The sequence below is a fragment of the Ahaetulla prasina genome, chromosome 9 (assembly GCF_028640845.1).
Source record: "Ahaetulla prasina isolate Xishuangbanna chromosome 9, ASM2864084v1, whole genome shotgun sequence".
NCBI lineage: Eukaryota > Metazoa > Chordata > Lepidosauria > Squamata > Colubridae > Ahaetulla > Ahaetulla prasina.
The window spans coordinates 2,849,741-2,868,134 of record NC_080547.1 but is presented as its reverse complement, the minus strand read 5'-3'; the positions used below and the strand labels follow the sequence as shown (position 1 = coordinate 2,868,134).

Genomic DNA, 18,394 nt, shown 5'->3' with positions numbered 1-18,394 from the left:
CGGTGTTTCAGAGGCTAAGATGCTGAGCTTGTCGATCGAAAGGTGGCCGGTTCAGCGGTTCGAATCCCTAGTGCCGCGTAATGGGGTGAGCTCCCGTTACTAGTCCCAGCTTCTGCCAACCTAGCAGTTCGAAAGCACGTAAAAAATGCAAGTAGAAAAATAGGGACCACCTTTGGTGGGAAGGTAACAGCGTTCCGTGTGCCTTTGGCGTTGAGTCATGCCAGCCACATGACCACAGAGATGTCTTTGGACAGCACTGGCTCTTTGGCTTTGAAATGGAGATGAGCACTGCCCCCTAGAGTCGGGAACCACTAACACATATGTGCCAGGGGTACCTTTACCTTTACCTTAATTGTTTTAATGAAAGTATTAGGAAGAAGCTTGGTTGAAAACTATGAAGCAAATTATTGGGGGAAAAGCTAGGATGTTTCTCAAATTATGTTGCGCTCATGGATTTTAAGAGAACACAGATGTTAAACTGAATGGAACATGTGGAGTTTGGCCAGATCCTGGGATGTAAATCTTACAAATTCACTGAACTGCCTGCCAGAATGGAGTCAGAGCCAGCAGTCTGAAGATGACCTCAATATGGAAGGTTGAGGAAAAGCGCCTCCTGTTCAGAACTCAAATTCAGTAAACATTTTAAGAAGTCTCCAAACGTCTGATTCATGTGACCCTTTTCAGGTCACGGCGGCTATTTGATGAGCTTGCTTGTGTTTTTTGGGTCCTCTAACATCGGTTTGTGTGCTGCGCTTCATACGGTTTTAGCCCTGTTTGCGCATGGGTTTAAAAATATTACAATGTGCTCAACGTTGAATTTGACCCCGGGGGGTTAGTAGCTGACGTCACAAACAGTGATCATGCTACTAAGACATAAAAACAAGGCACATCAAAAGAGCCCCAGCTCCTTTGCTCTGTGTAATGGTAAAACTGAAGAAGACCGCGACTTCTACTATCATTGCTGCTATAGCAGTTAACTCTCCTCATTGTCTACGGAGATTCTCAATCATCTAAGTCAGCGGCGTTAAACACAAGGTCCGTGGAATGCTTAGTTTTAGCCCACAGGGCCACCCTGGAAACAGTGAAGGACTGGCTCACAGTGCCTCTGCCAGTGAAAATGGGCTCCCGAGATCCGTTTTTGGCTGTGCAGGCCTCCTGCAACCCTCTGCCAGTGAAAACAGAGCTCGGGAGCCCATTTTCACTGGCAGAGCACTCGGGCCACCACAGGCCCCCCCCCGACATAAGTGACATTAAGCTGGGCATGCCCATCTCAGCCACGCCCCCCCCGACCCCCCCTTCCCCCAATGTGATCAACCCTGATGCAGTCCTCAATGAAATCGAGTTTGACACCCCTGATCAAACCTGGTGGGTTTCAAAAATTTTTACTACCGGTTCTGTGGCTGTGGCTTGGTGGGCATGGTGTGGCTTGGTGGGTGTAGCTTGGTGGACATGGCAGTGGAAGGATACTGTAAAATCTCCATTTCCTCCCATCACCTGGGACTCAGGAGGCAGAGAATAGATGGGGTTGGGGCCAGTCAGAATTTTTACTACGGGTTCTCTGAACTACTCAAATTTTCTGCTACCGGTTCTCCAGAACTGGTCAGAACCTGCTGAAACTCACCTCTGCCCTGATCTAAGTTATGGTTATTGTAAAGGTGATTTTTCTAAAAGGCAACCGAACTTTCTTGTTTTTTTTCTTTGAAAACATTCTGCTTCTCATCCAAGAAGCTTCTTCAGTTCTGAACTGAAGAGGTTCTTCAGAACCGAAGAAGCTTCTTGGATGAGAAGCAACATGATTTCCAAGGAAAAAATCAAGAAAGTCCAGTTGCCTTTAGGAAAAAGCACCTTTGGGTTGCCTCTCCTCATGTTTTTGCACTAACAACAATGTTGGTCTTAGAGATTGTGGCTGGTCCAAATTAAACCAATGATCTCAAAAGTAGAATAGATTATATCTTTGATGGTGGTCTCTTCATCTGGAGGTCAACGGTGATAAAAGTAAGAATGATATTTCTATGTTCCAGCTCTTATGATGAAGTGCACAGTGCATTCTACAGGAAGAGGAGAGGAGGAGGAAGAGGAGGAGGAGGAGGAGGAGGAGGAGGAGGAGGAGGAAGAAGAAGAAGAAGAAGAAGAAGAAGAAGAAGAAGAAGAAGAAGAAGAAGAAGAAGAAGAAGAAGAAGAAGAAGAAGAAGAAGAATTATTCTCCCAATGATCTCACCTGGTTTTGGAAGCCCATCGCTGGGATGTTGCATCTCACACCAGCATCTTCTTCATGGGTGCAGCTCCTGATCTCCTTGCTGAATTTACAGTCTGTAATGGACTTTTCAAAGCCTGTGCAGTCCACTTCATTGAGATGGATAGGGCCAATGCCTTTAAAAAGAGCGAGACACCCATAAGCTCATTTCCCCAGAATAAATCCGAAGTATATATTTTACATGTTCTGATGGAAAGTACCCTAATTTGGTGACTATAAGCAGTTAAAGTCAACATATCTACATAGTTCTTCAATTAGGAAATGTGCAGATCTTACAGTCCCCCTTTCAGAGAGTAAAACATATGACTTCATCATATGTGGTAAGCCAATGTTGTTGTGTTTTCTCCTGCTTTTTCGTTCTGCTTAATAAAAGCTTTCCCCCTAGAGACCTGTCCTAAGAGTATCCTAAGCTGCATCTGGAGAAATCAGAGAAGGCAAATGTGTTAAGAATTCATAGACTGTCTATAAAAGTAAATGTAAAAGTTCCCCTTACTAGTTGTTCCCGACTCTAGGGGGCAATGCTCATCTCTGTTTCTAAGCCAAAGAGCCAGTGCTGTCCGAAGACGTCTCTGTGGTCATGTGGCCGGCATGACTCAACGCCAAAAGCGCACGGAACGCTGTTACTTTCACACCAAAGGTGGTCCCTATTTTTCTACTTGCATTTTTTATGTGCTTTCGAACTGCTAAGTTGGCAGAAGCTGGGACAAGTCACGGGAGCTCACCCCCTTACGTGGCACTAGGGATTTGAACCGCTGAACTGCCGACCTTTCAATTGACAAGCTCATTGTCTTAGCCACTGAGCTACTGCATCCCTAGAGATTGTCTACAGAGATTCTCAATTCAACTGAAGAAGCTTGGATGAGCAGTTAAATGTTTTCAAAGGAAAAAAACCCAAGAAAATCCTGTTGCCTTTTGAAAAAAAAACCCACCTTTGGGGCAATTCATAGAGTGGACATCTCAATTGCCCAGATATTCTCAAATCCAGATAGAGGCCAAGGAAACTTCTGAGTTAAAAATATCCGGGGCTTTAATGAAGTTTTTCTGCAGTTAATTTTGTTTTTGTTCTTTGAGATACTGTTTCCAATATTTTTCTTCCTTTCTTTCAATTGTTAGAAACAGAACGAAGGCCAATTTTCCATTTCTCCATCATTTCTTAAATTTCATTTGGAGAATTGGAAGCAAAATATGCAACTGGCTTTTTTTTTTTTTTTACTATGTTTGCCCACAAAGTCTGACATTTCAATAGGGATAAGGATAATTCTTTCGTAGGACTATAGAAAGATTGCAAATAAACATGGATTATTAGAAGATTTCTAACATTATCTTTACTTTTGCAAGAAAACAGAGGGTTATAAAAAGATTTCCACGAAATCTTTGAACTTTAAATGGACATCCTAACACTACAAAATTTGAGGAAAAAAATATTACATCCGGTAGAAGGGCTTATGGTTCCCTTTTGTAATGCAGCCTCAGTGAAATAAGCTCTTAAAATCTAGCTCTTCTCCCAAGTCCTGGGTTAAAGCAGGTGTGTCCAAACTTGGCAACTTTAAGACTTGTGGACTTCAACTCCCAGAATTCCTCAGCCAGTAAAGCTGGCTGAGGAATTCTGGGAGGGGAAATCCACAAGTCTTAAAGTTGCCAAGTTTGGACAGCCCTGGGTTAAAAGAAACCATGGATCTCTGATGGGACGTCAATCTAATAGAGCCGATGTTCCCAAAGGTTTTCTTTCAAGAGGCAACTGGACTTTCTGGCTTTTCTTTGAAGACATTTCACTTTTCATCCAAGAAGTTTCTTCAGCTCTTGGATGAGAGGCAAAAGCTGAAGAAGCTTCTTGGATGAGAAGCAAAACGTCTTCAAAGAAAAACCAGAAAGTCCAGTTGACTCTTGAAAATGCAACTTTGGGAACAACCATGATCTGGATGACTGAGAATCTCCATACCCATAGAGCTGGTATTTTTCCACGCATTTGTTTTGCATTGTTTTGCATTATATGTGCATTATATTCTGTTTTGCATTATATTCTGTGGCTCAGACTGGTAAGACAGTCTGTTATTAACAGCAGCTGCTTGCAATTACTGCAGGTTCAAGCCCCACCAGGCCCAAGGTTGACTCAGCCTTCCATCCTTTATAAGGTAGGTAAAATGAGGACCCAGATTGTTGGGGGCAATAAGTTGACTTTGTATATAATATACAAATGGATGAAGACTATTGCTTAACACAATGTAAGCCACCCTGAGTCTTCGGAGAAGGGCGGGATATAAATGCAAATTAAAAAAAAATTCTTTTAATGAATATTTCATGTTGAAAACTATCCAAAGTTGGGATGAAACTAGACAGTCTAAAACTACCTAAATAAATACACAAATAAGAAAGAAGGGAATTGATAGTGTGATGGTGTGATGGTGTGAAATGGAATATGTTTTATGTTATATTTTAGATTATGTTTGTTAGTTACAATACCCTGTATTCTGTTGGGAAGTCTTGGGGGGGGGGAAGGGGGAAATGGAGGGGGGGAAGAGGAAGCTTATAAATTGATTGATTGCCATTGTACAGGAATAATGGTAGAATTAAACAAGTTGGAATGGTGTAAAGTCGGGGCTGCTCGGTAACCACTCCCGAAGGGAAAGGGTAAGGAAAGAGGAGTAAAGAAGGAAGAAAGTAGGTAGGCAGGTAGGTAGGTAGGAAAGAAGGGAGGGAGAAGAAAGGATAGGAGGAGAAGAAGGAGGAGAAGATAGAGGGTTAGAAAAGATGGTAGTGAGAAGTGGGAAAGAGGTGGGGAAGTAGGAAAGCGAGGAGAAGGATGGTGGGGAAAGTAGAAGAAGGATGAGAAGGGTAGAAAGGATTAAGGGAGGGAGTGGCGGTCGAGCAGCCCTGATTGAGTATAATTTGAGTATAGGATCGATTGTTGGATAAGTGATTGTATTGTACACTGGTCAAATTGTGGGAATTATTATGGAAAAATAAAAAATTTTGTCCTGTAAAAAAAAATAAAAAAAAATAAAAAACTTTACACATGAAATAAATACACAAATAAATATTCATGCATTTTCTCTAGTAAATCTATTAGTGTCGGATATTATGCACATTTATTAAATATTCCCACTAAGTAGGACTTCCGGTTTGGCACCGTAGGTGATGGCGGTGATCTTTACGATCACCAACCTCTGGATTATGTGGAATCGCTAGGACAGTTTAAATCTGCTGCCCAGCGGTTCGGAAAACCCCCTCTTCGGGAGAAGGAGAAGGGGTGAGCTGAGGGCAGAGGTTGAATTTCCCTAAAGCCCCTGAGAAAAAAGGGGTTTGAAGGGTTAAGTTCCCTCCAGTAACCCGAAGTGCTCCAGATCCGAGGATTCTTCTGCTTTGGCGGAACCAATCACCACGACCAAACGCCGAGATTTATTTTGGACAATAAAGGATTATACCGGACAGAACGAAAGTGGGAGAACTTTAAGCAAGTAGCCAAGCCGATTCCCCGATACTTTGTAACAAGCTTGAAAACAGCAAGAAAATGGAGGCGAATTGTTAACAAGTTAACGAGTGGAAAGCGAAAGTGATACTTTCAGCGTGTGCCTCTGCAGTTGGTAATTTGCATGTTACTTGCTGCTTTAACTCTTTGCTGCCTGCTGATAGAATCTAGGAGATTTTTAAATACTGCTTTAAAAGACTGTGTTTTCAGAAGTTAAGAAGATTTAAAGTGAATATTAAGTTGGAAATAAATAAATAAATAATTTTATAGAAGATGGCAGCCAAACAATTAAAGTCTACTGTAACAAAGAGCTCTGGAACTTTATCAGCTGGTGCCTCTCCAGCTCATACAGCAGAGACTAGAACATTGAATTTAGAGGCGTTACAAGAGAACTTAAAAGGCTTTATAGAAGAAAAATTTAAAGTAATAACTGATGAGATGTCTGAAATGAAAGAGCAGATATCAGAAATTCAAGTGGGAAATAAAGAAGTTAAAGAAGGATTTGTAATGGCAGTACAAAGTTTGGCAACGAATGTGATTTTATTGGAAGAGGAGGTTGAAGAAATTAAGCAACATAATTTAAAATTAGAAAATAAAATGGATGAATTTCAAAGTAAAATGGAAAAACAGAGGATGAAATAGTTTTGATACAATATAGAAATATGGAATTTGCTCTTAGAATTCGAGGTTTGAAAGAAAATAAGGAAGAGAATTTAAGGAAATTTTTCTGAAGTATTTGCTGAGATATTAGCAGCTCGTCCAGCAGATGTGGCTTATCAAATTGATAAAATATATCGTGTGAATTCTTGGATAGCAAGGCAAAAAAGTTGCCAAGGGATGTTGTTATTTATTTTACAAACAGAACAGTGAGAAATCAGATTTTGCAAGCTTCATATAAGGGGGAGAAGATTCAGATTGCTGGTCAAGATATTTTGATATTAAAGGAAATTCCACCAAAAATGTTAAGGGCTAGGAAGGAATTTGCCTTCCTGGTGAATGAACTTAAAAAACATCAGATTGAATATAGATGGGATATTCCAACTGGTATAATAGTATATTATGCAGGGAAAGTACATCGTTTCAATACGGTTGGAAAAGCAAGAGAATTTTATGTTGAGGTATTAAAGTTGGAAGTCTTCCCCATTGGAAGCTAGAAGAAGGAGGCTGAAGTGAAGGAAGAGAAGTGAAGCAGGTACAAGAACAGATTGTGATGGAAGAAGATTTATTACAAGTGTTGGAAATACCTACGACGGGTTTAGATTCAAAAGAACAAAGGCTGACTAGAGCTGCTGCTAAACGCAAGGAACAAGAGATGAAGGCACAACAACAACTGGCAACTACTACAATGGAAACAGTGGGAGGAGCAAGGCCTAAAGTAAAATGTGATCTGCGGCTGGTGTTCTAAAAGTTTCCTTCGGCCGATAATGGCAATTAAACTATTATCTTGGAATGTTAATGGCCTGAATTCACCGCAGAAGAGAAGGAAAGTATTTCATTATTTGAAACAATTTAAAAATGACATTACCTGTTTACAAGAAACACATATTAGATCTTGCTAAATGTTGGAGATGCGATTGTGAAGATGCTACTTATTACCATATATGGTGGTCTTGTAAAAAGTTAAAGTATTTTGGATTAAAGGCTGGTGGATCATGCAGAATATTTTGAAAAGAAGATTAAGTTTACTCCAGTTCTTTCTACTAGGAATAATTATGGACTATACAGCTATAGAGACTAAATTGATTTTGAACTTAATAACAGTCAAGACTTTTGATTGCTCAGTATTGGAAGAAAGAAGAATTACCTACAATCAAGAATGGACAAAACAAAACAACAAATGGACACTCAAAGTATCAAATCTGGCAGAGATGACAAAAATCTCCGCTTACTTGAAAGACTATATACTAGAAAAATATATTTTAGAATGGAAAATGTGGATTGATTATATTTAAAATAAGTATCAGATAAAAAAAATATCGAATAGCATATGAGTAAATTTAGGAAATATTTTGTATTAGATATATTTTTGAAGGAGAGGGGAATTGAGAGTGTGACTAAGTGTGGTGTGACTAGAGATTATAATTTAGGAATTATTTTGGATTATGATTGTTAGTTTTGATACCCTGCATTTTGTTCTGGGAAGTCGGGGTGGGGGGTGGGGGGTAAGGGGGAGGGGAATTGGGGGGGGTTTGGTAGAGATGGAGTGATGGTTAATGTACAGGGGTTATTGAAGAAATATAATTAATGTAGGGTCGGGTCTGCATAGTTACCATTTTAGAACGGTGGGAGGAGAAAGAGAGAGTAGGAGGTAGGAAAGAGGAGAAGAGGAAGGAAGAGGGATAGTAGAGGGAGAAGGAAGGTGTAGGGTGGAGGGAGGAGTGGATGTAGATAAGAGAAGGAGAGGAAGGTTTGGAAAGTAAAAGAAGGTAGAAGAGGGAAGAGTGTTAAGAAGGGTGGTGGTGACTGGGCAAGCCCGACTAATTGTATATAACTGTACATTGGATGAATTATTTGATATGATTGTAAAAATAAAACTTTTTATTTAAAAAAAAAAAAAAAAAATATTCCCACTAAGTTCAAAAAATGCAAATAGAACTGGACTCTTAGGGTGCTAGCAAACAAGACAGTGTTGTCTGTCTTCTATACCCTACTTTTCTATGCCAGCATATATTCAAGGCAGAAGAACCAAAGCAAAATAATAATAATAATAATAATAATAATAATAATAATAATAATAATAATAATAATAATAATAATAATAATATGCATTTTTGAATGTTCAGTTGACTGAGTTTCATGTTTAATAAATAGTTAATAATAATAATAATAATAATAATAATAATAATAATAATAATAATAATAATAATAATAATAATAATACCTGGAAAAAATCATGAAATATCGCAACTAGGCCATCAAAACTACATGGCTATGGATGAAACATGTAATAGTGATACCCATTGTCATTGGGGGACTTGGTAGCATGTCTAAGAATTTTATAAGATACATCAACAAATTGCAGCTTCTTGCAATAACACCTGCGGAACTGCAAAAACTGCGCTACTTGGAACATGGTACATCTTAAGAAGGTACTTGGTTGATACCTAGGATGCTGGCAGCAACCCATATCAGCCACTAGCACCAGTCAATGGTATTTGTGATGCCTTTTTGAATGTTCAGTTGATTGAGTTTCATGTTTAATGAATAAAGTAAATAATAATAATAATCATGATTAAAAAACACAGAATCTAAAAACTAAAGCAGCACGTTAAAAACTAATAATTTAGTAGGTTCTAAAATGTCAGGTATGAAGAATCAGGACCACATATTAAGTTCCAGTTTTGCTGAGTTATTGCTCATGCCTATATACAAGAATCAAGTCAACTAATGGTCAACACTAAATTGATGGAATTCGAGAGGAGGCGGAGTTGGATTGCTTGTGGCAAAATAGTGATTCCTGGCAGATTACTTTCTTGACTCCGCCCCAGGTTCTGCCTCTCCTTCTCCTACATCAAATCATTTAATTATCATAAGACTAGCAAAACTGCTTTGCCTTTATAGATTTTCTAGACACTGAGAGAGGGCCAAGTATAATTCCATAGGGGATTATATTTCAAAATCTTCTTAGTTTTGCCACAACTATGGGCTTCTGAAAGCAGTGGCTACATCAAAAGAATCTTTCTGGCTGATCTTAGTAATTGGAGAAGTTTCCAACGGGAAAGGAGGTTCTTTAGACTAGGGGTCTCCAACCTTGGCAATTTTAAGCCAGGAGGACTTCAAGTCCCAGAATTCTGGGAGTTGAAGTCCGCCAGGCTTAAAGTTGCCAAGGTTGGAGACCTCTGCTTTGGACAATCAGACCCTGAGATCAATGCCAATATCAAGATTTAAAATTAGTCAATTTCAGAGTCAGTTGTAGAGTAATCAGATTGAGATGGAAGGCTATTAGAAACTGAATAAATAAAATTACATTTGGTAAACAACTGGCAATCAGCATTGATATTTTGATGTAAACATATGTGATTCTTGCATATGTTCTTCTGCTACATTTTACAGTTTCTATGTCCTTTTCAAAGGTACACTACATATAGTAGCAATTTTCAGTATTGATTTTATAAAATTTCACCAGAGAAATTTTAGGATCATATTATAGTCAAAATAGCCAAGACCCCGTGGAATTAATCCAACTATCACAGTAGCATCCTAAAATTATTAGTCTTATTATTGAACATTAGTATCGTAAAACAATTACAGAGGCCTGTTCATGCTATCTTGTGTGCTTGAACAGACTAGTAAATTAAACTGAAAGACCTTTCATGGTTTTCCCAAGTTTCAAGAAGTTAGAAGATGGAAAAAGTTAATTTTGTTGCTGTCTCATTGAGCAGTAATCTATATTTTCCCAAACAAAATATGCATACACACACACACACACACACACACACACACACACACACACACACACACACATATATGTTTTCTGAGGTTTTCGCGGATGTTTGTATGTAGGTCTTTGGTTATTCGGGTTTTCTCCTGCGTAAAATTGGAAGTGTCTTGGCGATGTTTCGACGAAGTCTCATTCGTCACCTTCAGGCTTCAGCTTCGTGCTTCTGGGAGCAATGTGTGATTGCAGCTGTTTCTTCCTTTTTAACTGCTAGTGGGGGTTTGAACTGATTGGGTGGGAGCTTGGCTGTGCTCTGATTGGATGGGTTTTTTTTGTGCTCTGATTGGATGGGGGTGTGTCCTGTTTGGGTGGGGGCTTGTTTATGCTCAGATTAGTCTGAGTTGCAGGGGGATTTGAGCTGGTGAGCTGCATTGCTGTTGTTTGGCTTCGTGTTCGTGGTCGTGCTACATCTTCATAGTGGGTGTCAGTCTGCTGCATGTATGGATTGGAGGGGTTTGAAATGGCTAATGTTGCAGCTGCAGTCTGGCTTCTGGTCCTTGGTCATGCTTCATGATCAGTGTGGGTTTGGCTCTGCTTTCTGGGTGGATGTGTGGTGGTGACATCCTGTGTGGACCTCGTGAGTGTGGGTCTGGTGTCATTCCTCGTGTTAGGGACTCGTTTGTCATATATACTGTATGTATGTGTGTGTGTGTGTGTGTGTGTGTGTATATATATATATATATATATATATATATATTTGTTTTCTGAGGTTTTCACGGGTGTTTGTATGTAGGTCTTTGGTTGTTCGGGTTTGCTCCCGTGTAAAATTGGAAGTGTCTTGGCGACGTTTCGACGAAGTCTCATTCGTCATCTTCAGGCTTCAGCTTTGTGCTTCTGGGAGCAAGAAGCAAGAAGCACGAAGCTGAAGCCTGAAGATGACGAATGAGACTTCGTTGAAACATCGCCAAGACACTTCCAATTTTACACGGGAGAAAACCCGAACAAGCAGATAGAAAAAAAATGCAAACCTATTTTGCTAGAGGTTTTGCTACCTTCTGCTTTATTAACATACTTCGAAGCAAGGCTAGCTGTTTTTTCTAGCGATCTCCAATTTTCAGTAAAGAAAACACAACAAAACCAAAGCAGTCTTTCAAAACGTCTAGCTTCTCCTTGTGTAATGTGCCAACCTGCTCCAGCCCCATCACGTTGCAGCGAGGTTTTTTTTCATGTGATGCTAACACTTCCATAGCGGTAACCACAATTAAATATATATTAGAGCAATTTGGCTGTAAGCTCACATTTCTAAGATTCCAGAGAGCTGCAGTGTCTGTCTCATACATAAATTATTTTCCTTTTCTTTCCTCAAACCACAGCATTTTGGAGTTACTTCACGGTTTATTTAGATTTCTTGACTCCTTTGTGCCCTGGACATTGCTTTGATGCTACCATGGCAGAATTTCCCACCCACCCCCAGCATCCGGCCAGGGTGAATTCTATATGTTTAATGTTACATTTATTTGATACGTGTGTCATTCCCTCCCTTTTTTTGTACACCAATTTTTTTTTCGTTATTGGTACTGGATGTATTTTTTTTTCCTGCTTTGTATTTAAGTTTTGCTGATAAAACAAAATGTATTTTTTAAAAAACTTAAATCTTAGATACTGGATTTTATAGAACAGGGGTGTCAAACTGGATTTAATTGAGGGCCAGTTGTATTTTTTTTAATTTGCATTTATATCCCGCCCTTCTCCGAAGACTCAGGGCGGCTTACACTATGTTAAGCAATAGTCTTCATCCTATTAGTATATTATATACAAAGTCAACTTATTGCCCTCAACAATCTGGGTCCTCATTTTACCTACCTTATAAAGGATGGAAGGCTGAGTTAACCTTAGGCCTGGTGGGACTTGAACCTGCAATAATTGCAGGCAGCTGTTGTTAATAACAGGCAATAATACAATAATTTGTATTTGACTTCGGGGGGGCTGGGGTAGGTGTGGGTGAGTGTGGCCAGCTAAACATCACTCATCAAGGCTCTGTTTTTGGCCGCGTGTGGCCCTCCTGAGTTCTGTTCTCACTGGCAGAGCACCACGGGCCGGTCTTTTGTTGTTTCCAGGGTAGCCCCAAAGGCCAGATCTAAGCACTCCATAGTCCGGATCTGGCCTGGGAGCCTTGAGTTTGACACCCATTATAGAATATTGTTGTGGTCCGCCAGCAGCCTGTGGATCTGGCAGCAGAGTCGGACAGTGAGGAGGCTGGGGAGGACGATGGGCCAGTCCTGGAGTGAGGGGAAGGCCTGGATGAGGGCTCTGTGTCAAAGGCAGAGATGGGGCCAGGACCATCTGGGAGCGATGCGCGCACTCCAGAGCCTCCGAAGGTGGACAGCAGAGAGGCAGAAGAACAGGAGGAGAATGTTCCTAGTGCATGCATGCGAAGAGCTGCCAGAAGGCAAGAGCAGCTGAAGCAAAAAGGACGACTCGGGAGTAAGGCCAGAAGATGATTGGCCCCTCCTATAAGGCTTAAAAGAGCAGCAACAAGCCGTTGGGTTCTTTGTGGAAAAAGCAACATTGATTCCATTGCTTCTTGTCAGCATCTCTTGAACTTTGTGGGGTATTTGCCAAAAAAAACCTTTGGCAGGTTGACAACAAAGACAACAAAGATTGGTGATAAGGCTGCAGGACTGTTTATGAAGAATTTGTTTTGGACTAAATTGAGAATGAATTAATTCTCAGGTGTTTTAATAAAACAAGTTTGTTCAGGCCTGAATTGTGTTTGGTAATCACTACTTGGGCCTCGGTCACAACAAATATTACCTTCCTCTCTTGATATGCCATTCTAAGTTATATCAGCTTTCCGAAGAGTTAAGACAGATTGTTTTACCTATCAAGCAATCCCTTCCTAAACCTGAAGATGTTAATGATCATATTATGGGATTTTCTGCATATAAAGCATGGGCTCAGCTCTTGGACTCTCCATCTTCATTACTCCTTCATCCTTTCTAATAACTCCCTAATTTTTGAACATGCTTACCTTGTCCAAGTCTTGCACCCAAGATAGCCTCCTTGGCGGTTCCAAAGCCCAATTCTCGGCAGGCCACACTGGCTGAAGGTAGGTTCCACCCATCATCACAAATGGTCCCCCATTCTCCATTCATCAACACTTCAAGCCGGCCTTCTCCAACCTGGGCTCCACCCTTTAGCCTCACCAGAAAGTGCTAAAAAGGAATGGGAAAAAATCTTTATTGCTTAGGAATGTAATTGTCAGCGGCAGTTTTTGTTTATCTGGTTCTTTGTTTTTAAGTCAACCGATCAACAGAAATGCACCTTCTGGCACAAATCACAGATAGTATAAAAACAGAACTCGACTTATGACCATTAGAGTCGCGGTGGCGCAATGGTTAGAATGCAATATGCAGGCTACTTCTGCTGCCTGCCGGCTGCCTGCAATTTGGCAGTTTGAATCTCAGCAGGCTCAAGGTTGTCTCAGCCTTCCATCCTTCCGAGGTGGGTAAAATGAGGACTCAGATGTTGGGGGCAAGAGGCTGACTCTGTAAACCACTTAGAGAGGGCTGCAAAGCACTGTGAAGCGGTATGTAAGTCTACGTGCTATTCCCGTTGCTATAACTGGAACCAGAATTTCCATCACTAAGCAATGCAGATGTTGCGTGATTTCACACGGGATTTTTCACATTTTTTTGCCATGAATTAGTAAGTGAATGATGGGGTCATTAAGCAAACCCGGTTTCCCCCTTTACATTGTTTGGCAATCATGTGAACCCAGATCGCTGCAACCATAGTAAATACATGCTTGAATTTGATAAAATGGCTACAGTAATGCTACAATGGTCGTAAGTCACATATTCGACAAGACCTAAGTTTAACTCACAGAATCATCTATTGTAATGTCCTTCCTGTTAAAGACTACTTCAGCTTTAATTGCAATAATACTAGAGCAACCAATAGATTTAAACTTAATGTCAACCGCTTCAATCTAGATTGCAGAAAATATGACTTCTGTAACAGAATCATCAGTGCTTGGAATACTTTACCTGACTCTGTGGTCTCTTCCCATAATCCTAAAAGCTTTATCCAAAAACTTTCTACTATTGACCTCACCCCATTCCTAAGAGGACCATAAGGGGCGTGCATAAGCGCGCAAACGTGCCTACCGTTCCTGTCCTATTGTTTTTTTTTCTTTTTCTCCTTCTTATATATATATAGATGCTTATACCTCCTTATATTTACTCATATATGTGTTTATATACTATATAATCTTTTTGTATGATACCTACATATATTGTTGTGACAAAATAAATAAATAAAATAAATAAATTTCAGTGTCATTGTAACATGAGACACTGAACGTTTTTCCATAGTGCAAGTTGAGCTCATTATTTTTAGCGAAAAGTGTAGAGCAAGGAGCGTTAGAACCTGGTGGTGGAGTTAAAAGAGGAATCAACCTAAAATCCCTACATAGCAGACAAAGTCCAGCGCCCTTTGAATTCTATTGCTCCTTATCTGGTTCTTAGCAGGTGTTAATAGTTAGTTGATAATATTCCTGCACATTGGCATGATTAATAATAAATCAGTTTAATTGAACCGTCAAATCTTGCATGCCTGACAGAAAGCATGTTAGATATCCTTTCCCATCTAGGTGCCTTTCGGGCTTGTTGTAGCTATTAATCACCACATTCCCAGTCAGGAGGGCTAAGTCAAGGCATTTGGAATTATGGGAACTGTAGTTCTCAAGGTGACAGACTGGAAAAAAAGTAGGCTGGATTATGTGATAGAAGCACATTTATGCAAATTTTCTAAAAATTGGGGAGCTAGAGGGAAGCGTTGTATCATTTAGTCTCAGCTGATACAAATTCAAGTTCATAATAGAATTTTGTTCTCTATATTCATGGCTCAACTTATTCCCACATATATATATTAACAATCTGGAGATTGCAGTTTTAAAAGGTGGGCCTTACCAAAAGCTCATCCTGATGGTTTTAGAGGCCTCCGAGCCCCAACAAGAATGTCAACAGTCCATAGGAAATATTTTAAATAAACAGAAAATGCTTTGTCATCCAAGAACATTAGGTGGATACCAGAGGTGTGTTTCAGCAGGTTCTGACCAGTTCTGGAGAACCGGTAGCGGAAATTTTGAGTAGTTTGGAGAACCGGTAAATGGCTGGTCCCAGAGTGAGGTGGGAATGGATATTTTGCGGTATCCTTCCTCTGCCACGCCCACCAAGCCATGCCATGCCACGCCCACCAAGCCATATCCACAGAACCGGTAGTAAAAATTTTTGAAACCCACCACTGGTGGCTACCTTCTGAACGGCTAAAAAGGAGGAAACTTCTCCTAAGGAAAATATTACAAATCTATCAACTCTTGGTCCTGGATTAAAAGCAATCTCTTGATGACTTTGCATGATCAACAGGCTGTCCTAACAACTCCGTCCCGGGTAACCTGGTCTGTAGTTTAATTCAGGAAAGATTGCTCTTACAATTCAGGAGTTTTGTGGGAAACTAGGTCAATTCTGCTGTGATCACTTATGCACGTGAATGGTGAAAGTCCCCTGTTGTTTTATCTGTTTATTTGCTGAATTTCACAGAAGAGCAGCATGTACTGGAATTCAGATCTGGGCCATAAAATTCCCCCTCCATTCTACTCTCACTCAAACCTCCCAGGGATGGACACTAAATTCAAGCAAACACACCAGTGTTTCATCATTAGCTCCAATCCTATCTGTGCCAGGATACAAAAATGTATCCTAATAGGGTCCTACTTGCTTAATCATAACATAACATAGTAACAGAGTTGGAAGGGATCTTGGAGGCCTTCTAGTCCAACCCCCTGCCCAGGCAGGAAACCCTACACCATTTCAGACAAACGGCTATCCAACATTTTCTTAAAAATTTCCAGTGTTGGTGCATTCACAACTTCTGCAAGCAAGTCGTTCCACTTATTGATTGTTCTAACTGTCAGGAAATTTCTCTTTAGTTCTAAGTTGCTTCTCTCCTTGATTAGTTTCCACCCATTGCTTCTTGGTCTACCCTCAGGTGCTTTGGAGAATAGCTTGACTCCCTCTTCTTTGTGGCAACCCCTGAGATATTGGAACACTGCTATCATGTCTCTCATAGTCCTTCTTTTCATTAAACTAGATATACTGAGTTCCTGTAACCCTTCTTCATATGTTTTAGCCTCCAGTCCCCTAATCATCTTTGTTGCTCTTCTCTGCACTCTTTCTACAGTCTCAACATCTTTTTTACATCGTGGTGACCAAAATTGAACGCAATATTCCAAGTGTGGCCTTACCAAGGCATTATAAAGTGGTATTAACACTTCACGTGATCTGATTCTATCCCTCTGTTTATGCAGCCCAGAACTGTGTTGGCTTTTTTGGCAGCTGCTGCACAATGCTGGCTCCTATCTAAATGGTTGTCCACTAGGACTCCAAGATCCCTCTCACAGTTACTACTATTGAGCAAGATACCACATATATGGTACCTGTGCATTTTTTTTTTTTTTTGCCTAAATTTTAGAACTTTACTTTTTTCATGGCCGAAAGGCTACTTATGACCTGTGTGTCAGAATTGGAAACCAACTTTTACAATTGGATCTTCCAGGCCCATCTACCTCTTGTATTGTAGCTCCTGATGCCCATTGAAGAAAGTTAACACTTCCTGGAAGAATGAAATATTTTAGGAAATATTAAAAAGGCAGAATATTATATTTCCCTGGATGAGAAAAGGAGAAACATGTTTTCAAGCCAAAGCAGCTCCCTGCCCCCACCTTCAATTCCAGGATGATGGGATTAAGACATGGCCCTCAGGATATATTTTTTTTATTTGCATTTATATCCCGCCCTTCTCCGAAGACTCAGGGCGGCTTACATTGTGTTAAGCAATAGTCTTCATCCATTTGTATATTATATACAAAGTCAACTTATTGTCCCCAACAATCTGGGTCCTCATTTTATCTACCTTATAAAGGATGGAAGGCTGAGTCAACCTTGGGCCTGGTGGGACTTGAAAATGCAGTAATTGCAAACAGCTGCTGTTAATAACAGACTGCATTAGTCTGTTGAGCCACCAGAGGCCCCTAATTCTAATATGATAGAATTAGCCCTCTATCAGGGGTGAAATGCTCCCGGTTCAGACCGGATCGCCTGATCTGGTAGCGATGGTGGTGGGTGGTTCGGAGAACCGGTCGCAAAAATCCCTGCCCCCCCCCATGCCCAGCTGAGCTGCACGATCATCAGAAGTTTTTTGTTTTTGTTTTTTACTTTTAAAAGCATTTTTTCTTTGGCCAAAAAAATGCTTTTAAAAAACGCTGGGATCGTCAGAGCCTTTTAAAAGCATTTTTTCTACAACTTCTTCGGCTGAAGAATTGTATTACATAACAGAGTTATTATATAATAAAAATCAGGATCTAATATAGTGTCTCAATCTGGAGCCTTTCAGTTGGTTCACAATTCCAGACCCAGCCAGCCTAAATGATACCATGAAGTCTATGTTGTGATCACTATTTTTGTGACCAACTTCAGAAGTCGTTATGTGGCGATTTTTAGCTTTTAAAATATGACTGCAGATCCGCAGCATCCAAAAACGGTGCCGACTCAGAAATAGTTGGCAGCCTCAACTATCCATCTATCTTAAAAACAAATAAGTTTTTTTTTTGTCTTTCTTTTGCTGTCACGGCGTGCTAATAAGTTACACATCCACCCTTACATAAAGTTCAGGAATTCTAAGGCACAACTGTCCACATTATCATTTACATAATAGGAAAGCTGTCTGTTTGGAAGGACACAAAGCAACAGTCAGTTGGCGTGAACAAAAGAATTTGGAACCAGAATTAGGCAGCGTTTTGCCAAGAGCTTCACCCCTTCCAGCAATAAATGAAACTTGGGCAGTTCTGGAACTCCCAAACATCCTGAGTTAAAGCAGGGAGAAATTATAAATAAGGCTCTGCAGAATATAATTCTTAGCATTTTCCAGGTAAATATGAGCAACCGAGCAACTGTGCTTGAAAAATAAATGCAACATTTGAAGAGTGATGGCAACGCCTTGAAAATATTGTTATTTAGGAGGAGCAGGAAATATAAATATGGAAAATTAGAATCTGCAGGGGAGAGAATGTTTTCGGCGCTATGAATTATTTGGAATTGGGAGAAAAGCTGTTTATGACTGGCTCTTAAATGTCTCCTATTTAAATCCCAAAAACATTTTCACAATGTTTTTTTTTTAAATGTTGTCACCTTATTTAGGGATTTCATACTGTTCAAGGCATAGGCAAAAAAGAAGA

General features: G+C 40.2%; 1 protein-coding gene across 1 annotated transcript in view; it reads right to left on the bottom strand.

Moving 5' to 3' along the window:
• The window catches only part of LOXL2 (lysyl oxidase like 2), a 128,577-nt gene that overhangs the window by 36,774 nt on the left and 73,409 nt on the right, over positions 1 to 18,394 (bottom strand). Inside the window, exons 6-7 of the mRNA XM_058194346.1 lie at positions 13,130 to 13,313; positions 2,219 to 2,370 (exon numbers count right to left, since the gene is read on the bottom strand). Of these exons, the coding sequence (XP_058050329.1) occupies positions 2,219 to 2,370; positions 13,130 to 13,313 (336 nt within the window). The remainder of the gene's footprint in view (positions 1 to 2,218; positions 2,371 to 13,129; positions 13,314 to 18,394) is intronic.